The 18,725-nt window shown below is 41.4% G+C and overlaps 2 protein-coding genes across 3 annotated transcripts in view; one reads left to right on the top strand and one right to left on the bottom strand.

Moving 5' to 3' along the window:
- Positions 1-2,041: 2,041 nt before the first annotated feature.
- On the bottom strand, positions 2,042-4,873 carry ccn1 (cellular communication network factor 1). Its single transcript, XM_041790922.1, has 5 exons — positions 4,619-4,873; positions 4,221-4,446; positions 3,493-3,837; positions 3,175-3,377; positions 2,042-3,057 (listed from the first exon to the last, which is right to left on the bottom strand). The coding sequence occupies exons 1-5, from the start codon at positions 4,664-4,666 to the stop codon at positions 2,755-2,757; spliced, it is 1,125 nt and encodes a 374-aa protein (XP_041646856.1). The 5' UTR covers positions 4,667-4,873; the 3' UTR covers positions 2,042-2,754.
- Positions 4,874-5,795: 922 nt separating this feature from the next.
- ddah1 (dimethylarginine dimethylaminohydrolase 1) overlaps positions 5,796-18,725 on the top strand; it is a 149,178-nt gene continuing 136,248 nt past the window's right edge. Inside the window, exons 1-2 of one of the 2 annotated variants that reach the window (XM_041790924.1) lie at positions 5,796-6,225; positions 17,640-17,972. In XM_041790924.1, coding sequence (XP_041646858.1) covers positions 17,673-17,972 — 300 coding nt within the window. In that variant the 5' untranslated portion in view covers positions 5,796-6,225; positions 17,640-17,672. Of the gene's footprint in view, positions 6,226-17,409; positions 17,973-18,725 lie in introns of those variants that run through there. The other variant, XM_041790923.1, reaches the window with a different exon arrangement.

Genomic DNA, 18,725 nt, shown 5'->3' with positions numbered 1-18,725 from the left:
CCGTCTTAAAAACACTCTAAATTTGAAGGAATGAGGATGAACAAAGACTTCAGCTGATGTAGGTCTGTTGGTCAGGCCTAAAACTCCATAAATGTAAAAGTACATATGGCCAATATTTACAGCCAATATGTCGGTAGTCAAAATCAACATATATTTTCATAGCTGCCTATTTGATTATCAGCTATTAATGGCAATATCTGCCAATGCCACACATCATGTATAATGGCATGCATCCCACTTTTCCCCTCTGGCTTTAAACTGTTAATTGTCAGGACCGTCCAGAGGTCCTTGCACAGGTGATGCCTCTAGGCTGCAGTCTTGGCTAGTCTGTGTATCGAAAAGAATAGAAGCTTCATGATCTTCAGTAAGAATTTTAACCAAAACAGAGAGAGCTCTGTCTAGATTGCAGCAATAAACTGGCACCATTTGGAGAAATGAGTGGAACCCTTATTCTTTGCCAGCTCCACCCACTTTTCCAAATGTATTTGAGCAATTTAGACTGTGTGAGGGCGTTTCCCTGCAATATCGGGTGTGTAGGACTTCTAATTCTGTTGTTATGTTGTCAAGCAAGCATCAATATCATTGGATTTTCAGTAAATGCTCCTTAATTAAATGAAATGTAGAGAAATATTCCCATTGTAGACTAAACATCTCTTTTGGATTATCCTGTGGTAATTTATAATATTACTGTTAGTGGTTCTTACTTTAAATAGACAATCTTTTTTGGCCAAGCATTAGCTCTTGCATCTTGAATCAACATATCTGAAGTAGATACAGGATACTTGTGCTTAGTGAAGAAATCCCTACACTCACTTATGCCCTTAATATTGGCCCTTATAAGTCAACCATGCAGCAAAGAGCTGGCCTTTCAACAGAGCTGTAGAGTGACAACCCTCCTTTGCTGGTGTTTCATTCACTTAGTCCAATGATTCCTCCACAGAGCTGAACAGTGATCTCCATCATCTAATGCTAACTCTCTGCCCACCATGCCAACACATTCTTTACCTTACCTCTACCACAAGGCCGTCAAAGCCCAGACAGCACTGCCACCTTCTACACACCCAGGCTCTGTGCATGCAAGCTCCAGGTAGCAACATAAAACATTAGCATTTAAGAATACATCACTGGATGCAATGCCCATCCCTAGTTCAGTCTGTCTTGCAGCGATTTGTACTAGCAGCAAGAATCCTTCATCAGAGCCAGTGTCTCAAAAATAACATATCTATTTCAGACTGGTATTTATTTTGTTCTCCAGGTGCTGTTTGTGACAGCAGCAGCTCACTGTTTCAGTAGCTGGAAAACTGAATGTGAAGTTTCCTTGATCACAGGAGAAAGTATGTTACCCTATTTCCTGCCCTCTGCCTGATTCTACCTCATAATAGTATTTCTTAATGCTTGTTAAAGTGAAACCTGGAAGGCAGACTTAATCCCTCACGACTTTGCAGGCCTGTTTACAACTGTTCAGCAGACCCCTGCAGTTTAAGAGCCAGCAGAGGCCAATGCAACTAATTCTCTTTTAAATGCAACTGCTAATGAATTAGGTCAATTTGGTATTGCTATGCTGCTGTGTGAGAAAAAAAAAGCTCCCCCGGGATTGCGTTCTTTGTATACAGCCCATTGTATACAATAATAGTCATTGTCCTTCTTGCATGGTGTCTAATCCCAGCCCATTCAGCACAGCACTTAAGATTCTTGGCATACTCTCATACTCATTGCTACTTGTGGACTTAATCTTTTTTTTCTTCCTCTCTTAGAATCAGTCAAGTGTATGGCTTAGCCTGATCAAATGAAAGAAAACTAGCCTGCTGCAGAATGGCATTCCAACGCACAGAAAGTCAGGAGAGAGAGCCTCTGAGGTTGTTATATAAGAAGAGACTGACCCTGCTCAGTGTCTGTCTGAGAATCTGTTGGCTCTCCAGAATGATATAACAGGGGGATTTTCTCTGGGAATGGTGGCTTTAAACATCCTCCCCCGGCCCCCGCTGCTGCAGATGAGCATTGTCCTTTGTGCTTCGCTCAAACAAACTGGACCCAGACGGTGTCATATTTCATAAATAAATCCGTTTTATTTGTAGCATATAAAATTAAATCATTTTACAATTTATTCCAGTATGACACATAATATCCAAATAAAGAAGCTACATTTTCTTGATAAATAATATTAATAACAATAATAAAAACATTCATTCATCCTTTGACATGTTTCGCTTTGTCTTTTTTTCATGAAAGGAGTTCAATAGCTGCCACAAAACATGAACAATAATGCCCACGTCAGGAAGGAATGAAACCGCACACTTGTTAAACAAGTCGAGAGGTTACATTTCGGTGTCTTGTTCTTAAGATACAGGATGGTATGCTAATTGAAGTTGCGCATGTGCATATCTACATATGCACACACAAGTCTACAGTCTGTGTCATGTCTGATGTAAAGGATCAAAATATACACAGTGAATTGATATCAGAGACTAACATAAATGTACAAATATTAATTACATCTTGCTCCATAACGAAGCTACTTCAGATGCTCCATTAATACGAAGCAGTTCTTAGATAGGAATGCTGCCGAGTCACAGCAAACAGTGCACTTCATTAAGTCCTCATGATGTAAGCCAACAATTCCTTGGGAATCTAGTTACAACAAGAAGCTGGTAGTTGATTGGAAGTCTATTTACACCCCTGCATTCATCTGGACCGCCACTGGCCGCCAGTACTGCTGATGATGTCTTTCTCTCGCCAAAGGTCGCTCGTCACCAATCAGTCTCTGAACTTGTGGATGTCGTTGGAGAGGCGGTAGAAGGGGTAGGAGGCTTCGTTGGTGTGTGGACAGTTGTAGGTGCACTTGCAGGACTCGATCATCATGATGTTCTTGTTGAAGGTCTCGCCGTCCTCGCAGCGGAACTTGACACGGATGGTTCTGGTGTCGTGGGGGCTGCAGCAGCGGCCGTCCACGCAGGCGCCGCAGTACTTGGGCCTATACTTCTTCAGGCTGGAGCAGCCGGCGTAGGTGAACTTGACTGGCTGGCTGGACTTCTTGGTCCGGCTGCACTTCTTTCCTTTCTTCAGAGGAAAAACAACAGAAGGATGGAGGTTAGTTGTGCCATCAGACCTGGAGAGGATAATGCATTTCCAGTTTCATGCATGCTTCCATATTCAGCCCTGGTGGCTCATCCTTACCTTCAGACTAGAGTAAGGTGACTGGGTGCATGGCCGCACTTCACAGATTCTTGTCTCTTTGACCAGCTTGCACTCGTTGTTGTTGTTGGTGACTCTGGTGGAGATTCCTGTTCCACAGCTCTTGGAGCACTGGGACCAGGGTGTGGTTTGGACAATGCACTTCTGGCTGTCAAACATGTGGACTTCATGCTGTGGTCTGAATGCTGTAAGAAGAAGAAGAAGGAATGGAACATTAGCCTCTAATAATCCTGCATATTTTCAAATCTTCTGAGTTCATACCCTGGAAAAATAATCCAGGATAAGTGCTAACTTTCTTACCTGGCAGAGACTTGAGTCCTCCCTTGACGATAGCAATGAGCTCGTTCCTGTTGGTGAGATCTCTTTCTGAATCATCAGTCAGCATGTCTTTGCCAAAGATCTTCTCCAGGATGTCTGTCTGCTTGCCATCATCACACACCCACTCTTCGCAACACTGGCCTGCTACCTTGACCAGTCTTGGGTTGGCACAGCCCAGGTTGGGAAGGGAGAGCTCCTGCGGGCACAGCGGGACGCATCCCACTGCTCCATCAATGCATGTGCACTGGTGTTTACAGTTGGGCTGGAAGCTCTCTCCGTTCTGGTAGATCCTGCTGTTGTACTCGCAGGGTCGGCCCTCTGACTTGGCTGCAAGGGGGAGAGAGAAAAAAACAGGAGGAAAGGAATGTTATTCTTTCCTGCTCTGCTTGGAAAAGTCTGCAGAAGACATCACATGGCTGCCAGGTAAGGATCAGTTAAACTGTGAAATTCTTGAGGCTGCCTGAGGAGTCTTTTTTCCCTCCACAGTGGGCTGTCTGTGCTGTGAGTTTAGTCTAAGTTTCCTTCTATCTGCATTCCTCAGTGTTGAAATCACACAGCTTCCCATACTCCTGAATCACTTATTTTAACTAGAACTTCAGAGTAGCTGAAAGGCATGCACATCTTAAACTGGATCTACACAATCCTGAATAACTCAATAGCCTCTTAAGGAAAAGCATGCACATCTGGAGCTGGGGGGTCTTTGTACATACCTCGGCAGATGCCACGAGTTGTAGCAGCAGCAAAGCTCGCTCCAAAGTTACACTCCAGCCCTTTGGTGTGGTCACAAGGCTCGGTGAGGCTGCAGTCCTCGTTCAGCTGCCTGGCGCAAACTTTGCAGCAGCTACAGCCGTCCAGGACGACGCTCACGCCGGGTGCGCACTTGGGTATCTCCAGGGGACACTCACACACGGCAGGGCAGGAGGAGCTGGAGAGAACCTAAACAACCAGCACATAATCTTTCATAAGTGACTGAAACTTCCTCACAGTATCCACCTTTAAAACGCAGAAAGTCTCTCAAACTTTCACAAAAAGTAACACCAACTTATTCCCCTCTGTTTAGAAAAGTAAAGGGTGTCTCATTCAGACTGAAAAACGAGAAATAACTCACCACGTTGAGGCTTCCGAGGAAGGTAACGGCAACAGTAAGCATCAGCATCTTGGATAAATTTCTTCTGCGCGTAAAGGAGGAATCCTGTGCTCGCTTGTATGAAAAGTAGGTAAAGTCTGTCTTCTGTGGAGTCCTTAGGTATTCCCTCGCTCGCTCGGTTTGTTTGCTGGTAGTCTCTGCTGTTAGAGGCTCCTTTTAGAGAAGTTGAATCTCTCGGTAAAGCGCTTGCAGTCTGCTGAGGTCCGGCCACCTCCGGACTTTTATACCATAGTGGGAAGCTGACGTCGTTCCTGGGCTGCCTGCTGAACTGTTCCCAAACTATGCCAGGAATGTTTCTCGGCGCATTTTCCATCCAAGACCTAAGCTCCACCCTGTCTAAACCTTTCTCTTTTTTTCGCTCTCAAATGGATTTTTCCCCCCTGGATCCCATCTGAACACACTTTTCCGTCTCACATTTTTCCCTTCTTGTTTATCCCTCCTTTCATTTTCTTCCTCTGCTCGCTTCTCACATCTATCAACTCGGGTCGAAAACTTCACCACTTCTTCGTAGAAAAAGCCTAGTTTTGGAGATTTCCTGTCACTTTAATTTGTGTTCAGATCAGCCTGGGAGTGTTTCCTTCACAAACTACTTAAATGAGATCATTTGGTATTTTGGTTCCAGTGATATGCTCTTCTTTAAAAGGAGTTTGCGCTTGTAGTTTTCTCTTAAAACAAGCGAAACAATATGGTTAAGTGATATCACAGTGCGTAAAATGTACCACAAAGTATGGTGAAGTAAATATAAACTTTTCTCACTGCACTGTCCCGTATACTTGGAGTAACTTTGTGTGCGTAAAGCTGTATCTGATTAATGCGCTTTATTAACCTCTTTTTAATTGCATGTATCAGTGGCCACGTTTAGAATAGGTGTATATGAGTCTAAAGGTGTGGGCAGAAATACGTTTAACAGTGTCTATTTCTGGCTCTCCTGCGCCTTTATTCAGAGCAGCTAAGTGTTTCCAGATGCGCACCAGAGCTCAGACGTAACAATATTGCCATATTTGGTATGGCAGTAGCCTACATTATTAACATATTTCTCTTCCTTTGGCCAGCAGACCACAAAGCATTCCTGACAGCTTTAAGCCTTGTTTAATATGTTCTTCATGCAGGGAAAATTCCTCTGCTTTCATTCCTTGTGGCAATTTGACTTTTTCACGCAATCTGTCCATCACGTTTGGAGGGGGGAAGTGGGTCCCGTTGTAGGTAAAGTGATCCAATGTTCCACGAGAGATGTTATGGTGTTGGTGGGGGGAGACAAATACTTGCTCTTTGTCTCTGCTTCCTTTTTTTACATCAGGGGTCTCAATAAGTCCCTTAGCCTACTGAAGTTTTGAAATGATCCCGATTGATGCAAACGTTCACCAGATGGAAACGATGTGCGTAAAGACGCAACATAAAACCTATATTACCGCAACGAAGATGCCAAAGGAGATATTTTTCATGAAGCTGGTGTTTATTTGTGTTTTGTAGGGATCGGAAACTACACTCCCTTTCACCCATGTAGTCTCGTGCACAGTTTTGACATACCGCTAAAGCGAGAGCAGCAAGATGCCTGGAGAGCCTCTCGGGTGAGTTTCTACTTCTTTTACTTCTCTGCGGACTTCAGATGACTTTAATGAGTTATGAAGTCGCTCTTAACACCCTTTCGATATAAAATGTGACTCCTAACGATTAAATTCAGTCGCAAAGATCATATCTAGTAACCCAAAGTGGAAAAATAACTTAAATTTGTTTTTGCGCACTGTTTCGTATCCGATATGGATCATTTTTTAAAAATAAAAGAAGACTGTAGGCGTCTCCGTTCAGTCTCAGCTTAATTTGTGTTTGTTATTTATTTAGATAATGACCAGCTGCCAGGAATCACAGCATATTTGAAATATATTATTCATATGATAACATAAACAGATCTGTGTAGTCTGTATCTGCGGAAAGTATGCAGACTGGGGGTGTGTGCAGACTTTTTTGGACAGGGGGTGTGTCTGCTTGAGCACATGTGCAGTGATCTCTGGTGTGTTTCCAAGTTTTGCTAATGTGCTAAGGTTTTCTGCCTATGATAATGTAACAGGTGAGACTATAAAAAAAAGGGATCTTGATGATTTTTAACACGTGTTCTTTCCCCTCATACCTATTACACATAGCTTTCAATGTTTTGAATGGACAGATGAAGCTTGATTGAAAGATCAGAGGATGTTATGGTCTGGGGATAGATGTACTCAAAGATACTTTTGTTGCATGGCATGGGCAGGGCAGCTGTAAAGATAAGAGTTTAAGGGAGGTAAGAAATAAGCTGGCAACATGGCACAACAAGAATTATTGCATCTCTGTGTATGGGTAACATTGCATCTTGAAAATTTTGTGCTGGAAGTAAAAAAAAACACAAGCACCAACCTCCTGTTTTGAAAAAAGAAGCCAATACAAAGTGCAAAAAACCTGCAGTTCCTCAAGTGTCCACTTGAGGCTGACTGCAACAGCACAGGGTTAAGATGCACATTATTACAGCAGAAATAATCATTCTCAGCAAAGTTTAAAAGATTCTGGTCAGAGTATTTGATGCCTTTATGAGCATACACTGTATTAAGGCTGATCTTTTATATTTATAACTTTCATTTTGCTTTAAATAAGGATGTTAAGTTATGCATTCATAGTGGCATGGCTGCCTTGACTACAAGCCAACATTACCTCAGCTTGACTCCTTTGTTTCTTGATAGATCTTAAGTTAGACTGTGATAGTATTTTCAATGTGGTGGCCACTTCAGAATGGACTCAAAAAATTCCTTCAGTGACCAGATTGCTGATGTCACTCAGGCTTCTTTGAAATTTTCAACAGTCTGAGGATAACACCCATTTTAAGTGTCCATCTTTACTGCATAAATAAACATGTTTACAGTCAGGTTGATCAAACAAGTAACAATCGCTATATTTTTTTTTCTTTTTTTAAAATAACTTACCCATTTAGATGATATTAAGACTTGCATGCATTTGCATTAGTAGGGGCATGACTTTGGGTGGTTTCACATTAGATAGCTGGGCCCAGGTCTGAGTACACCAGACTCCAAAGACTATTTGATCAGTATGAACACTAACATGTTGTACTTGGGCCCCATGCCTGAGTCATGGTCTTGGGCATGATTTATATGGACTCCAGATAGAGTACATTGAGATGTAAACACAACAATGCCCAAGTACAGGGTATTTGTCAGCAAGTAGAAAAATAAAGTCAGTTCTAAAACTCTCCTGTCTCTTTAAAACTGTCTTATCCATGCAGCACATCCTCTGAACTGCGCAGTAGATGTGGAAATAGAAAAAGCAGTCGTTACTGGTAAATAATAAAAACATCCAAAGTAGCAGGATGGACTCCATTGTCCACAGTGAGCATAAACAAATGTCATGTGAGTTGTTTCCATGGCTGTCTCTTCTCCTGTCTCCTTCTTGGTGGATTTGCAAACTCTAGTATACCGGACTGTGTAAGCTATAAGTATGCACGGCCATGGCATGGTGTTTGTGGTGACGGAGAAACAGGGCAATCATTCTCTGGCATGGTACAAATTGAGCATGCCTAATGTAACAAAAAAACAAACAAACAAACAAAAAAAAAACATATGCTATGACTGACACATGGCTGAGTTTGAACTGCTTGCTGGGGGGCTTCATGCTCACCTCAGCTCCACTTTTTTGGAGAGGAGTCCAGCTGCAGACCAAAGCTCTTAGCTGCCCCTTCTTGCAAACCACTACTGTGAGACGCCACCTGTGTCACGATAAAAGTGATGTAATGCTGGAACAACATATTTCCTGTTTCAGAGGTTTATCTTTTTTTTTTTTTTTTTTTTTAACCATATTTCAAACATGACTGAGTAATATTTCACAAATAAAACAGCTAAAGGTCAGAGGTCTAATCTGGGATTAAATTATGCATAGACCAGTTTAAGCAGTAGTTATGCAAACAGTGGCTCAACTTAGCTTTGTTAGCTTTAGCTCAAGCTAACTTAGCTATGCTAGATACATAGTTAATGTTACTACATAAACCAGCGTAACTATTGTGGGGTTTAAAGAAAAATGCATATGTTGTGAAAGCAGAAGGATGCATTGTTAAAATGCCAGTGTTGCTTTGAGGTGCTGTGCAGTCATTCGTTACCACCAGTAGGGGGCCGTAAGGCGCTGTTGAGGGCTTTGTTCAGTGTTGTAGCTTTTCAGGGGCAGAAGAATGAAAAGTGCCTACAGGCCATCATTTGCCACAAATGCCACAATATCTTTTAAGAACAACAGCTACGTTAGCCTTAGCTATGTTAGCTTTAGCAAATGTAGCATAGGCTAACATAGCTGGGATGGCTACATTAGATATCTAAAATTATGGGGTTGATGAGATTTTCAAATCTGTTAAAGGTGTACAGTCTTTAGCTACGTAGCTTATGTGACTTATGTGGCTAATGTAGCTTCGTAGCTTTAACTTTGGCTATGTTAGCTGTGTTAGAGTGTTTTCATGGAAGACAAGGTTTTTCATGCTAGCAGACTGATTAGTTAGCTTTACTAAACATTTTGAAATTAGGTTTTGCGGGTCAGGTTTTTGACTTTTATCCTTTGGTATCTTAACCCATACCTTATACACTACCCAAACCCTAACTGGGAGATAGATAGGATTTTATTTTGAAAGGTTTTGCATGTATTGCATACAGAGGCAGCGTCTCACAGTAGTGGTCTGCAGGAGGGGGCGTCTGAGATCAGTGATCTGCCTGACTGTATTGCCTTTTTACCTGTTGCTAGGTTGACCTGAAGTTAACTTGAGAAAGCACTTGAAAAATGGTGACTTACATCAATAAGCCTTCAAATTCAGCTTCAGAAACCGATGGCAAACATCATTAAGACAGTGTTCATATTTAGTACAGTTCGTGAGTGGGACATCAATTAGTTTAAACCCTTAGATTCATCTGTGCTTGGACAGCAGCTCTTATGTCATGCTCTCAGTATTGACCTCAGGTCTCTTGTGTGTGTATGTTTTTACAACATGAGAACCTACATGTGTGTTTATGACTGCACGAGTGCATCCGCCCATGTGTTCCAGCTATAGGAAACAGTGTAGTCATTGTACGTCAGTGGAGAATAACATGTAGTAATTGTCGTTCCTTTATTACGTATTCTCTTCAGGAAGTCATCCAAAAGCTGGACATGGGTCTCCTTGTTGTAATTATCCTGGTATAATAGTTTCCATCAATTTTGTCTCCCCATCACACAAACTGACTGTGTGTGTACTCCTCCTAAAATGAGGCAGGGGCTCTCTTCTTCACTGATATTATCATCAAATTGTGCTCACAGCTCCGTAGCGTCTGTTTTAGAGACTCCAGCAGAGATGCTGAAGAGATTTCACCAAAGCTTAAAAGACTCTGTGTCGTACTCCGGCTCCATGTAATGGAAATCCATTGTCAGATCTCACCAGGAGCCCTCACAGATGAAGAGAAAGCATCCCTTAGAATCCATTTCAGGAAATCTGCGGCTTTTAAGTCCAAGTGACGGATGGAACAGAACCGGACGGCCTTGCATGTTTAAACAACAGATTCCATTGTAGTATATTCAAGATAAATGTCATAACTGGTATGCAGTCTGTACTCGTAACACTTCCTCTCTCTGTCAGCTCATGGAGCAGCAGGAAGTCTGCTGAGTTATGGGTCATTCTCATGTGAAAGAGATGAGGCCAGCGATTAAAAAAACACTGAGTCAAACTCTGAAGAAAAATAGATCCAACCAGTCCAGGAAGGAAGATCCACATGAACTCCATTGGATTTGTTCTGTCAGTTTTGCTGATTCTCTGGAAGAGAAAAAAGCCACAGTTGAAGTGTCCAGCCATATTGTCTTTGTTATCTTGACTTAATTAAATAAGAGGTCCTGAGAGAGGATAGCGGTTTCATAATCTTGTTACTGCACGATTCCTTCATATCCTGTATTGTATAATTTTTTCCCTCATGATTTTTTGGGACGGTTTATCCTTCGAGCTGCAGAGAGCACATTTGTCCTTGAAACAAGTCCAAATAATTATGAAATATTCTGTTTTCTGTTCACCTCTGTCAGCATTGTGTCCATGCAGCCATAGCACACCCTCTGTTTGTAGACTCGGGACAGTTTGGGGGAAATTCTGTTACTGGGATTTGTTCTTAGCAACCATTATGTATTCTGAAGAAATGGCAAGTTAAATAAAGTCTGAAATTTGTTTTCCAGCACTTGTTAAGCCCAGTGTGTTTGCCAGGTAATGCCAATATCTGCAAACAAACTCAGAACAGTAGGCCTTGATTTGCGTCTTTGATTATTGAAAAAGACGTATACACCAGCTGTTCATCTCCAGGGTTTTCTTTAGCGTAGAAAGCTCATGTCTCCACATGAACATGATTTGATACGGTGAAAAGTAAAGATGGTGAAAGCAAATCACAGATTCTAATCCTGATATAAAACAGAACCTCTTTCTATCTCTGATGTACATTGCCAAAAGTTTTTTGTTTTTTACTGTGAAGTGATGTAAAGCAGACAGGAGAAGGGAGAACATGGTATTCTTGTTAGTTGAATAGGGTCGTTTCACACTCACATACCATTCTCTATTTATCAAACATGTTTTATCTGGCAATGATTTTGAGGAACGAAGTTAGCCATGTCTTTGTGATGGATGCAGATCACCCTAGCAGTTAGATCGTGCCCTGTATTTGGAGGCTGCAGTTCTCAAAGTGGGTTCAAGTCTGATCTGTGGCTCTTTTCCTGCCTTTCATTCCCAACTGTCTGTCCCCAGTTTCTCCTCCATCCATTGTCTACCTAGATAAGGTAAAGGCTAAAGGCAGAACCTTACAAAAAACAATAAAAGAAAATTGGAGGGCGATTGGAAGAATGTTCTGTCAGATTTATTATGGGCCAATTAGAGGAGGCATAGGGAATAAACAACATAAACAAGCTTGACAGACAACCATTATTGTTGTTTACTGTCAGTGGAGCCAGGTGTTAAACTAAATCCAGTTGGGCGAAGAGAAAGAACTTTTTATCCACCATGAAAAACTTTCAGTGCGGTTCTTAGCTCCTCTTTGCTAGACAGAAAATGTTACCAAGTTCCAGTAGATAAAACTGTCATAGCTACAGTTCATCTGTACCATGCCTGTGCTTGTTGCCTCTTTCTCTTCAAATTACACTTGTGGGGCTTTTCCAATGTAATTTTTGACCGTGCTGAGCCAAACCAAGCCATGCTGATGTATTTTTCCATCATGTGTTTGGTCGTGAGCCAGCCTCACCTCCAAGTGTGCTGCGCTGACATCAGAGTGGTTTGCAGGGTGCGATTTGCCTGTTCTGCTTCTGATACCCCCCTTCATGATCAATTTTCAGCCCACAGGAAGATACCTTTTATCCCTGCCTCTGCTCCAGCTATCTATAACTCTGTAACAGTGGTGCTCTAATGTTAGCATTCACCACACGACATAAACATTTGTGACACAAGACCAAAACTGGAGATTTATAAACTCGTACTACGGTCCGATAGTTGCACACAGGCTGGAGTTCTCACACTGACGAGTGAAATCAGGGAGGACTAAGCACAGATCCAAGATTACAACTTTTTCTGCACCAACTGATAACAAAAGTTGGAACCTTTCCCCTTCTTCTGGACATATAAATGCAAGACTTTTAAAAAAACAAAATGCTGGAGATGTTCAAAACATTTAGCCAATGACAGAGTACATCTTTAATTTATTAACTAGTGCAAGTAAAGCATGCAGTTCTCACTGCCCAATCCAAAAATATGATTGTGTTCATTTCTGCTCTATAGGGTCCACAAATCAATAATCAGAAGACTGTTCTTTAACTTATATGTGGGAAAATTCTCTCATTTTGATAAGTGTGAAGTATTGTTTGTTTATTGATCACAGAAAGAGGCAGAGAGTGTGCAGAGCGGTGCGCAGTGCTGTCAGTCTATAGTTTGATTTTTACTTTTAAATGATGTAAAGTCAATCAGATCTGACAGTGTAGAGAGATCAAGGAGGGCTCACAACTCTGCGTCATCAGCTCTCAAATGGGTAGCTTGGTTGTGGTGGAAAAGCAAATCCCCTGCCGCGCTAGGCTGCCGTGCTAGGTCAGACAAAGTAGAGCTGTGCCATGCCATATAATGGAAAAGCCTCAATGTTGCTCCAGTATTCCCTGACCAGGAACAAGCATTTCATCTTGAAGCTCTGCGAGACAGATCTGGCTGATGAAAGATGTGTAATCTGGCTTATCCATATGCTTTGCAAAATTATAAGACAGGCCAGTGTTTGGAGTAGGGAAGGAGGAAGAGTTGTCAACAGAGGAGCCACAGGTTGGACCTGAACCTGAGCCTCCGGCTAGGTCATAACCAGGTTGCATGGCCATAGGTGATTCTATATATCCCACTGCACAGACATACATGGGGCATCTGTGGTTCAGTAGGTACAGCTGTGTCTCTAAACTGGTCACATGCCAAGGTGTCCTTGGGCTGCTGCCTCAGTGGGTGTGTGATTGTGTGTGTGGATACATATGAATGGGATTGTTCGATAATGAAGGCCTCTCTACATTGCAGTCTTTGTCTTTAGCGTGTGAATATGGAGCAAACGGGTAAGTGTGACCTGTGTACAAAGCTCTTTAAGTACTCAGACAACTATAAAAGTGTTATACAAGCTAAAGCCCATTTCCCAGTAAGGTAAGACTAAAATCAGCAATGAACAAGTCCCAACCAGAAATCTTTAATTCCAACATAAATGGGAAAATCTGCCATAGTGAAATTCCCATCTAGTCATGGTAAATGTGAGCAATGCCGAAGGGGATTGACTAAAGACACTTCTTTGTAATTGTTTGAGGCTGCAACTATACTTAAAAGACAGTTGCTGATGTATTGATAGCCAAAGTTTATCTTCAGGTGAAGAAAAGATGCAAATTAGGTTTATTATATTTGACAGGTCAATTTAAAAGGAAGTATAATATTTAAAAGTACATTATAGGCATATATGGGTGCGCTTTAATGAGAAGCGTTGGTTTGAACCATTTCCTGGCATGCATTTCCACACATATTGTGAGCTAGCATATTTTTACAGTAGCAGAAAAGTATCTTCATACTTTTTTATTCTCTTCGTGACTGAATTACATTTTCCAGAATGCCTTCTGACAGTATTAACACAGCAAAACAACTAGTCCAGAGCAACAGTTCCTGATGATAAATGCCACTGCATTTAGTTGATGTTGGCTGCAGAGAGACCCCCACTGGATCTGCTATCCAGGTGTCTCAAATTACAATCCTTTACATCCAGAAACACGCGTTTTATGATCATCTCCTGTCACTCTATGCTTCATTTTCTGTGTTAATGAGGTTTATAAATTTGCCTGACTGCTCAGAAGTACAAATGTGTCCAGTGCACCTGTGTAATCACGTGTGTCTGTGTCACTTTAGACGTCTGGGATCTCACCACAAGTCCAATCATACCAGACAAATTTGAGCTGCTTCTTTTGGTGCAGCTTCATCTGCAGCTGGGAGGATGGTGTCTGCTTTCACTCATTTCTTTTATAGCTGCACAGACAAGCAGCCAGGTGTGCTCAAAGTATGAGGGCTTTCCCTCGTCTGGAGTAACCCAAATTCCTCAGCATGAAGGGAGAAGAAAAGAGAAGAGGGTCTTTTCTTTGGCCACGTCTGTCCATGATGAGGAATGATGGAAAAAAAGAGAGGTCTGGGTGTGGGCAGGTGTTAGCATTAGGAGGAGGAGGAGGAGGGTGGTGGTCCTGGCTGGAGTGGAAAAAGGAATGTGGGGCTCCTGGAATGTTTCGAGCAGTCGGGGATAATTGAGTGAATTTGGAACAAGAAAAGACAAACCGAGGTCCCGCGGTGGAAGAATGTGCTGCCGGGACGTCTGAAGAAACATTCCATCCATTCAGACGGCTTCAGCGGGCCCAGAACCTGCCTTAGATGGCACCGCAGGGAATATAACACTCTTTCCTCCTCCTATATGCACAAACAAGAGCTCAATAACACTGCTCTTCCTTTCATGCTCATCTTACTCTGCAGGAAAGCAGACATCCTCTTTGATACTCATTCTCTGCTTTTAAATGCTGTGTGCATTATCTTAAGAAGTCTGCCAGGAGTGAAACTGCATGTCTCCTTTCAGGTTCAGAGAATAGAGATCTGCTCTTAGAGTTTTGTCTCAATTTTTGATGCATAGAAAAAGATGGTCTTCTTCATCCTTCAGCAATGAGCTCAAAAGTACCACCCTCTTTTAGGCAACTGTGCCAATTTGGCAATGACACAGTATTATTACTAAAAAAGGACAAGAAGAAGGAAAAAATAAGTAGTGAATGGTAAATCTATATGTATAAATACTTAAAGTACTGACATTTACACAGATTGAAAAAGAAATGAATATAGGAGACCATTTGACTTAAAAGCATTCTGTTTTCAATGTTAGCTCACTTTTTTCATAGATATTAAAAATGCTCTCTATAAGCCGATTAGCCATGTCTGTCAGTCTTTGGGAAATATTTCCCCCTTCTAGATTTCATAAACATTCCTCTTCAGACACACCGTCTTCCTTGTTTGTCCATAGCTGAATACAGGAGTTTCCCAGTTGCTCCCTTTTTAAGGCAACTGTAAAAGCTGACATGATTAAATGCTTCTTAATACCCATTTTTAGCCAGAACACCTTGATAAAACCTAAAGTTAGCCATAGTTCACTCTTTACCTGTCAGAAGCTTTGAGGTATTTGTTTTCCATGAGCATACACAGTCCTTAATCCTACTATCACACATGACATTATGTTTTCCTTTTTACATTATATTCTCACAGCATCAGCAAACGGTGTTGACTTTAATCTCGAAAATTCTCAAGTTGTGAACATTTCCAGGAAAATAATTAAGATGCTATCTCCATTTGGATCAAATTCACCCATGTTTGAATAAATTCTGTAGCTTAATTATCACTGCTCTTTAACAAAATGACAGAAAATGACTAAAAGAATGGATATCAAAGTTTCCTTCATCCCCAACAGATTATCCTCTAACAACTAAGGGATGCATGATATCATCAGCATGACATCATTATCAGCAGATATTAGCTAAGACGGTTGATTATTGGTGTTGGCAGATATGAATATTTCTGTTGATATTTGATGAAGTGTGACATCGGCTGTAAATACTGGCCTACATCTGTTAAATATGGATCTATAATATCTGTAAATATTAGCCTATATCTGCTGTAAATATCAACCAGGTAATACTGGTTGTAATACTGGCCTTTAGTAACTATAAATGTTCACCTATATGTAAATCAAGGCCTAAATTGCATGTAAATATCAGCTTTTATTGGCCATAATACTGGCCTTTATTACCTATAGATATAAGCCTATATTTGATATAAATATCAGCCTGTATTGGCTTCAATACTGGCCTTTATTAGCTATAGATATCTGCCTATATCTGCAGTAAATATAATAGTCATATTGGATGTAGCTATCAGACCATATTAGCTGTAGATATTGGCCAATATCAGCTGTAAATATCTGCAAATTTTAGCCGCAGATATCGACCTATATCAGCTGGAAAATCCTACCTGTATAAGCTATAAATATAGGCTTATAATGGATATAAATATCAGCCTATATTAGCTACAGATAGCGACCTGTATCAGCTGTGAATCAAGCCTATATTGGTGGTAAATTTCAACCTATATTAGCTATAGATGTTGGCCAATATCAACTGTAAATATCGGCCTTGATAAGCTATATTGACCTATATAGACTGTAAATATTGGCCTATAGTGGCTGTAGATATTGGCCCATATTAGCTATAGATATTGGCTTATATCAGCCATAAATATTGCCTTACATTGGCTGTAAATATCAGCCTATATTAGCTGTAAATGTTTACCTATATTCACTGTAAATATTAGCCTATATTGGTCTATACTGGCCATTAATATCAGCTTATTTTGGCTGTAAATACTGCCCTATGTTGGCTGTAAATATCAGTCTATATTAGCTATTAATATCAGCCTATGTTGGCTGTAAATATCAAACCATAACAGCTGTAACATTGGTCATATGTATGCATGAATTTATTGCATTTTAGATGGACCAGCAGACCTATGTCAGCTGAAGTCTGTATTTTCTCATCCTCATTCCTTACTCTACTACTCTAAAGTATGTATTAAGGACTGAATTTTCCGGTCCTAAATACATCTATTTATCAGACTGAGCATTAATATTGATATCAGATAAACATATTTTTTAAATACCTGCATGTCTGATACCAGCAAAACTCCAATATCCAGCAACACTACTTTTTCCTTGCTAGTTCAGCCTACAGCTAGCCCGCAAAGAAAAGTGTTTAGAAAAACTGACAAAATGGAGGTAGTGTTATGTTTATGGTGCTCAGTAATCCAAGTATTGACTTTGTTCATTTCTTATAATAACGTATGTGCAATGTTAAACTTTCAAGTTGCATTTTAAGTGTTGTAGCAGTTAGTTGTAAGGTTATTCACATCTGCAGTCCATTGTCAGGTCAGATCCCTCAAACAAAGAATCCTAGAGCAGGTAGCTTTACTTTACTAAATATTAAGGAGTAAGAAATGAGGGAGAAAGAACTGATTATTCTGCTCTTCTTCCTCCTTAAAGAGGCTTTTAAAGCATGAAGTCGTTAGACTTGAACGCTCTGCCTCGCTGATCCTCTGTGAAATTGATGGAGCCACATGTTCAGTGTATTCACGCTGTCACTTGTTGGGCTGAACGGCTCGCGGACGGCTGACAGACTCGTCGGCTGCACGTGATGGTCGGTGCGCGTCACAGCAGCGCCGTCGCTCGCCTGGAGACTGGAGCAGGACTGACTGACACTGAATGTAGCAGGCTACTGTAAATAAAGAATCAAAACCCAACAAACTAACGGGCAACAAATAAGAGAGCCGGGCAGCAACGGGTTAACTGATAGCAGTTTCTCTCATTCATTCGCTGAAGGTGCTTTTTTGGTCCTTTTTTGTCAGGTTTGAGCGTGCCAAGTGAAGAGAAAGCAAAACATGGCTGGTTTAATGGCAGGTTTTGGTCATTACACCCACGCTATCGTCCGGGGAATCCCTGCATCCCTGGCCAAAGAGGCGCTCCGGAGCAGCCAGGAGGCGGTGGAGGTGGACCTGGCCAAGGCGCGGAGGGAACACGAGGCGTACGTCGAGGTCCTGGGCACGAGGCTGGGGCTGGAGGTGGTCGAGCTCCCCGCGGACGAGGCGCTCCCGGACTGCGTGTTCGTGGAGGACGCGGCGGTGGTGTGCGGTGACACGGCGCTGCTCACCAGACCCGGAGCGGAGAGCAGGAGGGGAGAGGTAGGCAGCAAGTGTCAGATTCTCTTTGATACGGCGAAATAAAAAAAAAAAAAAAAGTTTGATGTGAAAGAAGAGAGGAGGGCGTCCTCCTTTCATTGAGCTGTGCTCAAAACATTCAGTTAACAGTATGCAGGTATGTATGTTATTCAGATGAAGGTGGTTTTTGCATGTTGCATTCTAGAGGTGAACATTTGCAAGGATTTGAAATCCAAAGGAAATCTGAGTCCCCTAAAAGTGAGATTCCTCCGTCGAAATAAGTTCATATTTCACTCAAATTTTCTAGTCTTGTTGTTTTGCCTCATGCCAAGTTCTCTTTTTCCTCAAAAACATGTGAAAAGTGAACTTTAAGTAGTGCTTGTCATGCACATGAAGTGTCTCAGCAAGATATAAATCTCACCTGCTGTGCCATAATGAGATCACATCCAAAATTATTAGTGAACCAGCCTATACAAAGAAATATGATTAGGCTTTAGGCAACGCCCATTTAAGAGAGTGCAATGCTTTCACCATGCATTGTCTGCTTATGCACTTTCTCCTTTGAAAAAGACTGACTTTTTTGCACATTTATGGTCCAAACAATCCACTTTTTAAACAAGATGATACATGATACTATGAATTACCAAAATAAAGTTCAATAAAAGCCCCTTAAAGGTGTTTCTCCATACCTGCTGGAGATCAGGACAGTACCCAGGGAATAAAGACATAGTAGACATAGACATAGTAACCGTGACCCTGATATTTATGAGTCTTGAC

The sequence above is a fragment of the Cheilinus undulatus genome, linkage group 7 (assembly GCF_018320785.1).
Source record: "Cheilinus undulatus linkage group 7, ASM1832078v1, whole genome shotgun sequence".
NCBI lineage: Eukaryota > Metazoa > Chordata > Actinopteri > Labriformes > Labridae > Cheilinus > Cheilinus undulatus.
Note: the sequence above shows the minus strand (reverse complement) of the source record. Positions and strands in the feature narration are given on the sequence as shown.

Bases quoted from the DNA above. Each gene is read 5' to 3' on its own strand.
- ccn1 (XM_041790922.1), bottom strand. From the start codon at position 4,666: ATGCTGATGCTTACTGTTGCCGTTACCTTCCTCGGAAGCCTCAACGTG. The intron at 3,378-3,492 runs GTAAGAAAGTTA...TTCTTCTTACAG, and splicing joins AGGACTCAAGTCTCTGCCAG to CATTCAGACCACAGCATGAA. The intron at 3,058-3,174 runs GTAAGGATGAGC...TTTCCTCTGAAG, and splicing joins CACCTTACTCTAGTCTGAAG to AAAGGAAAGAAGTGCAGCCG.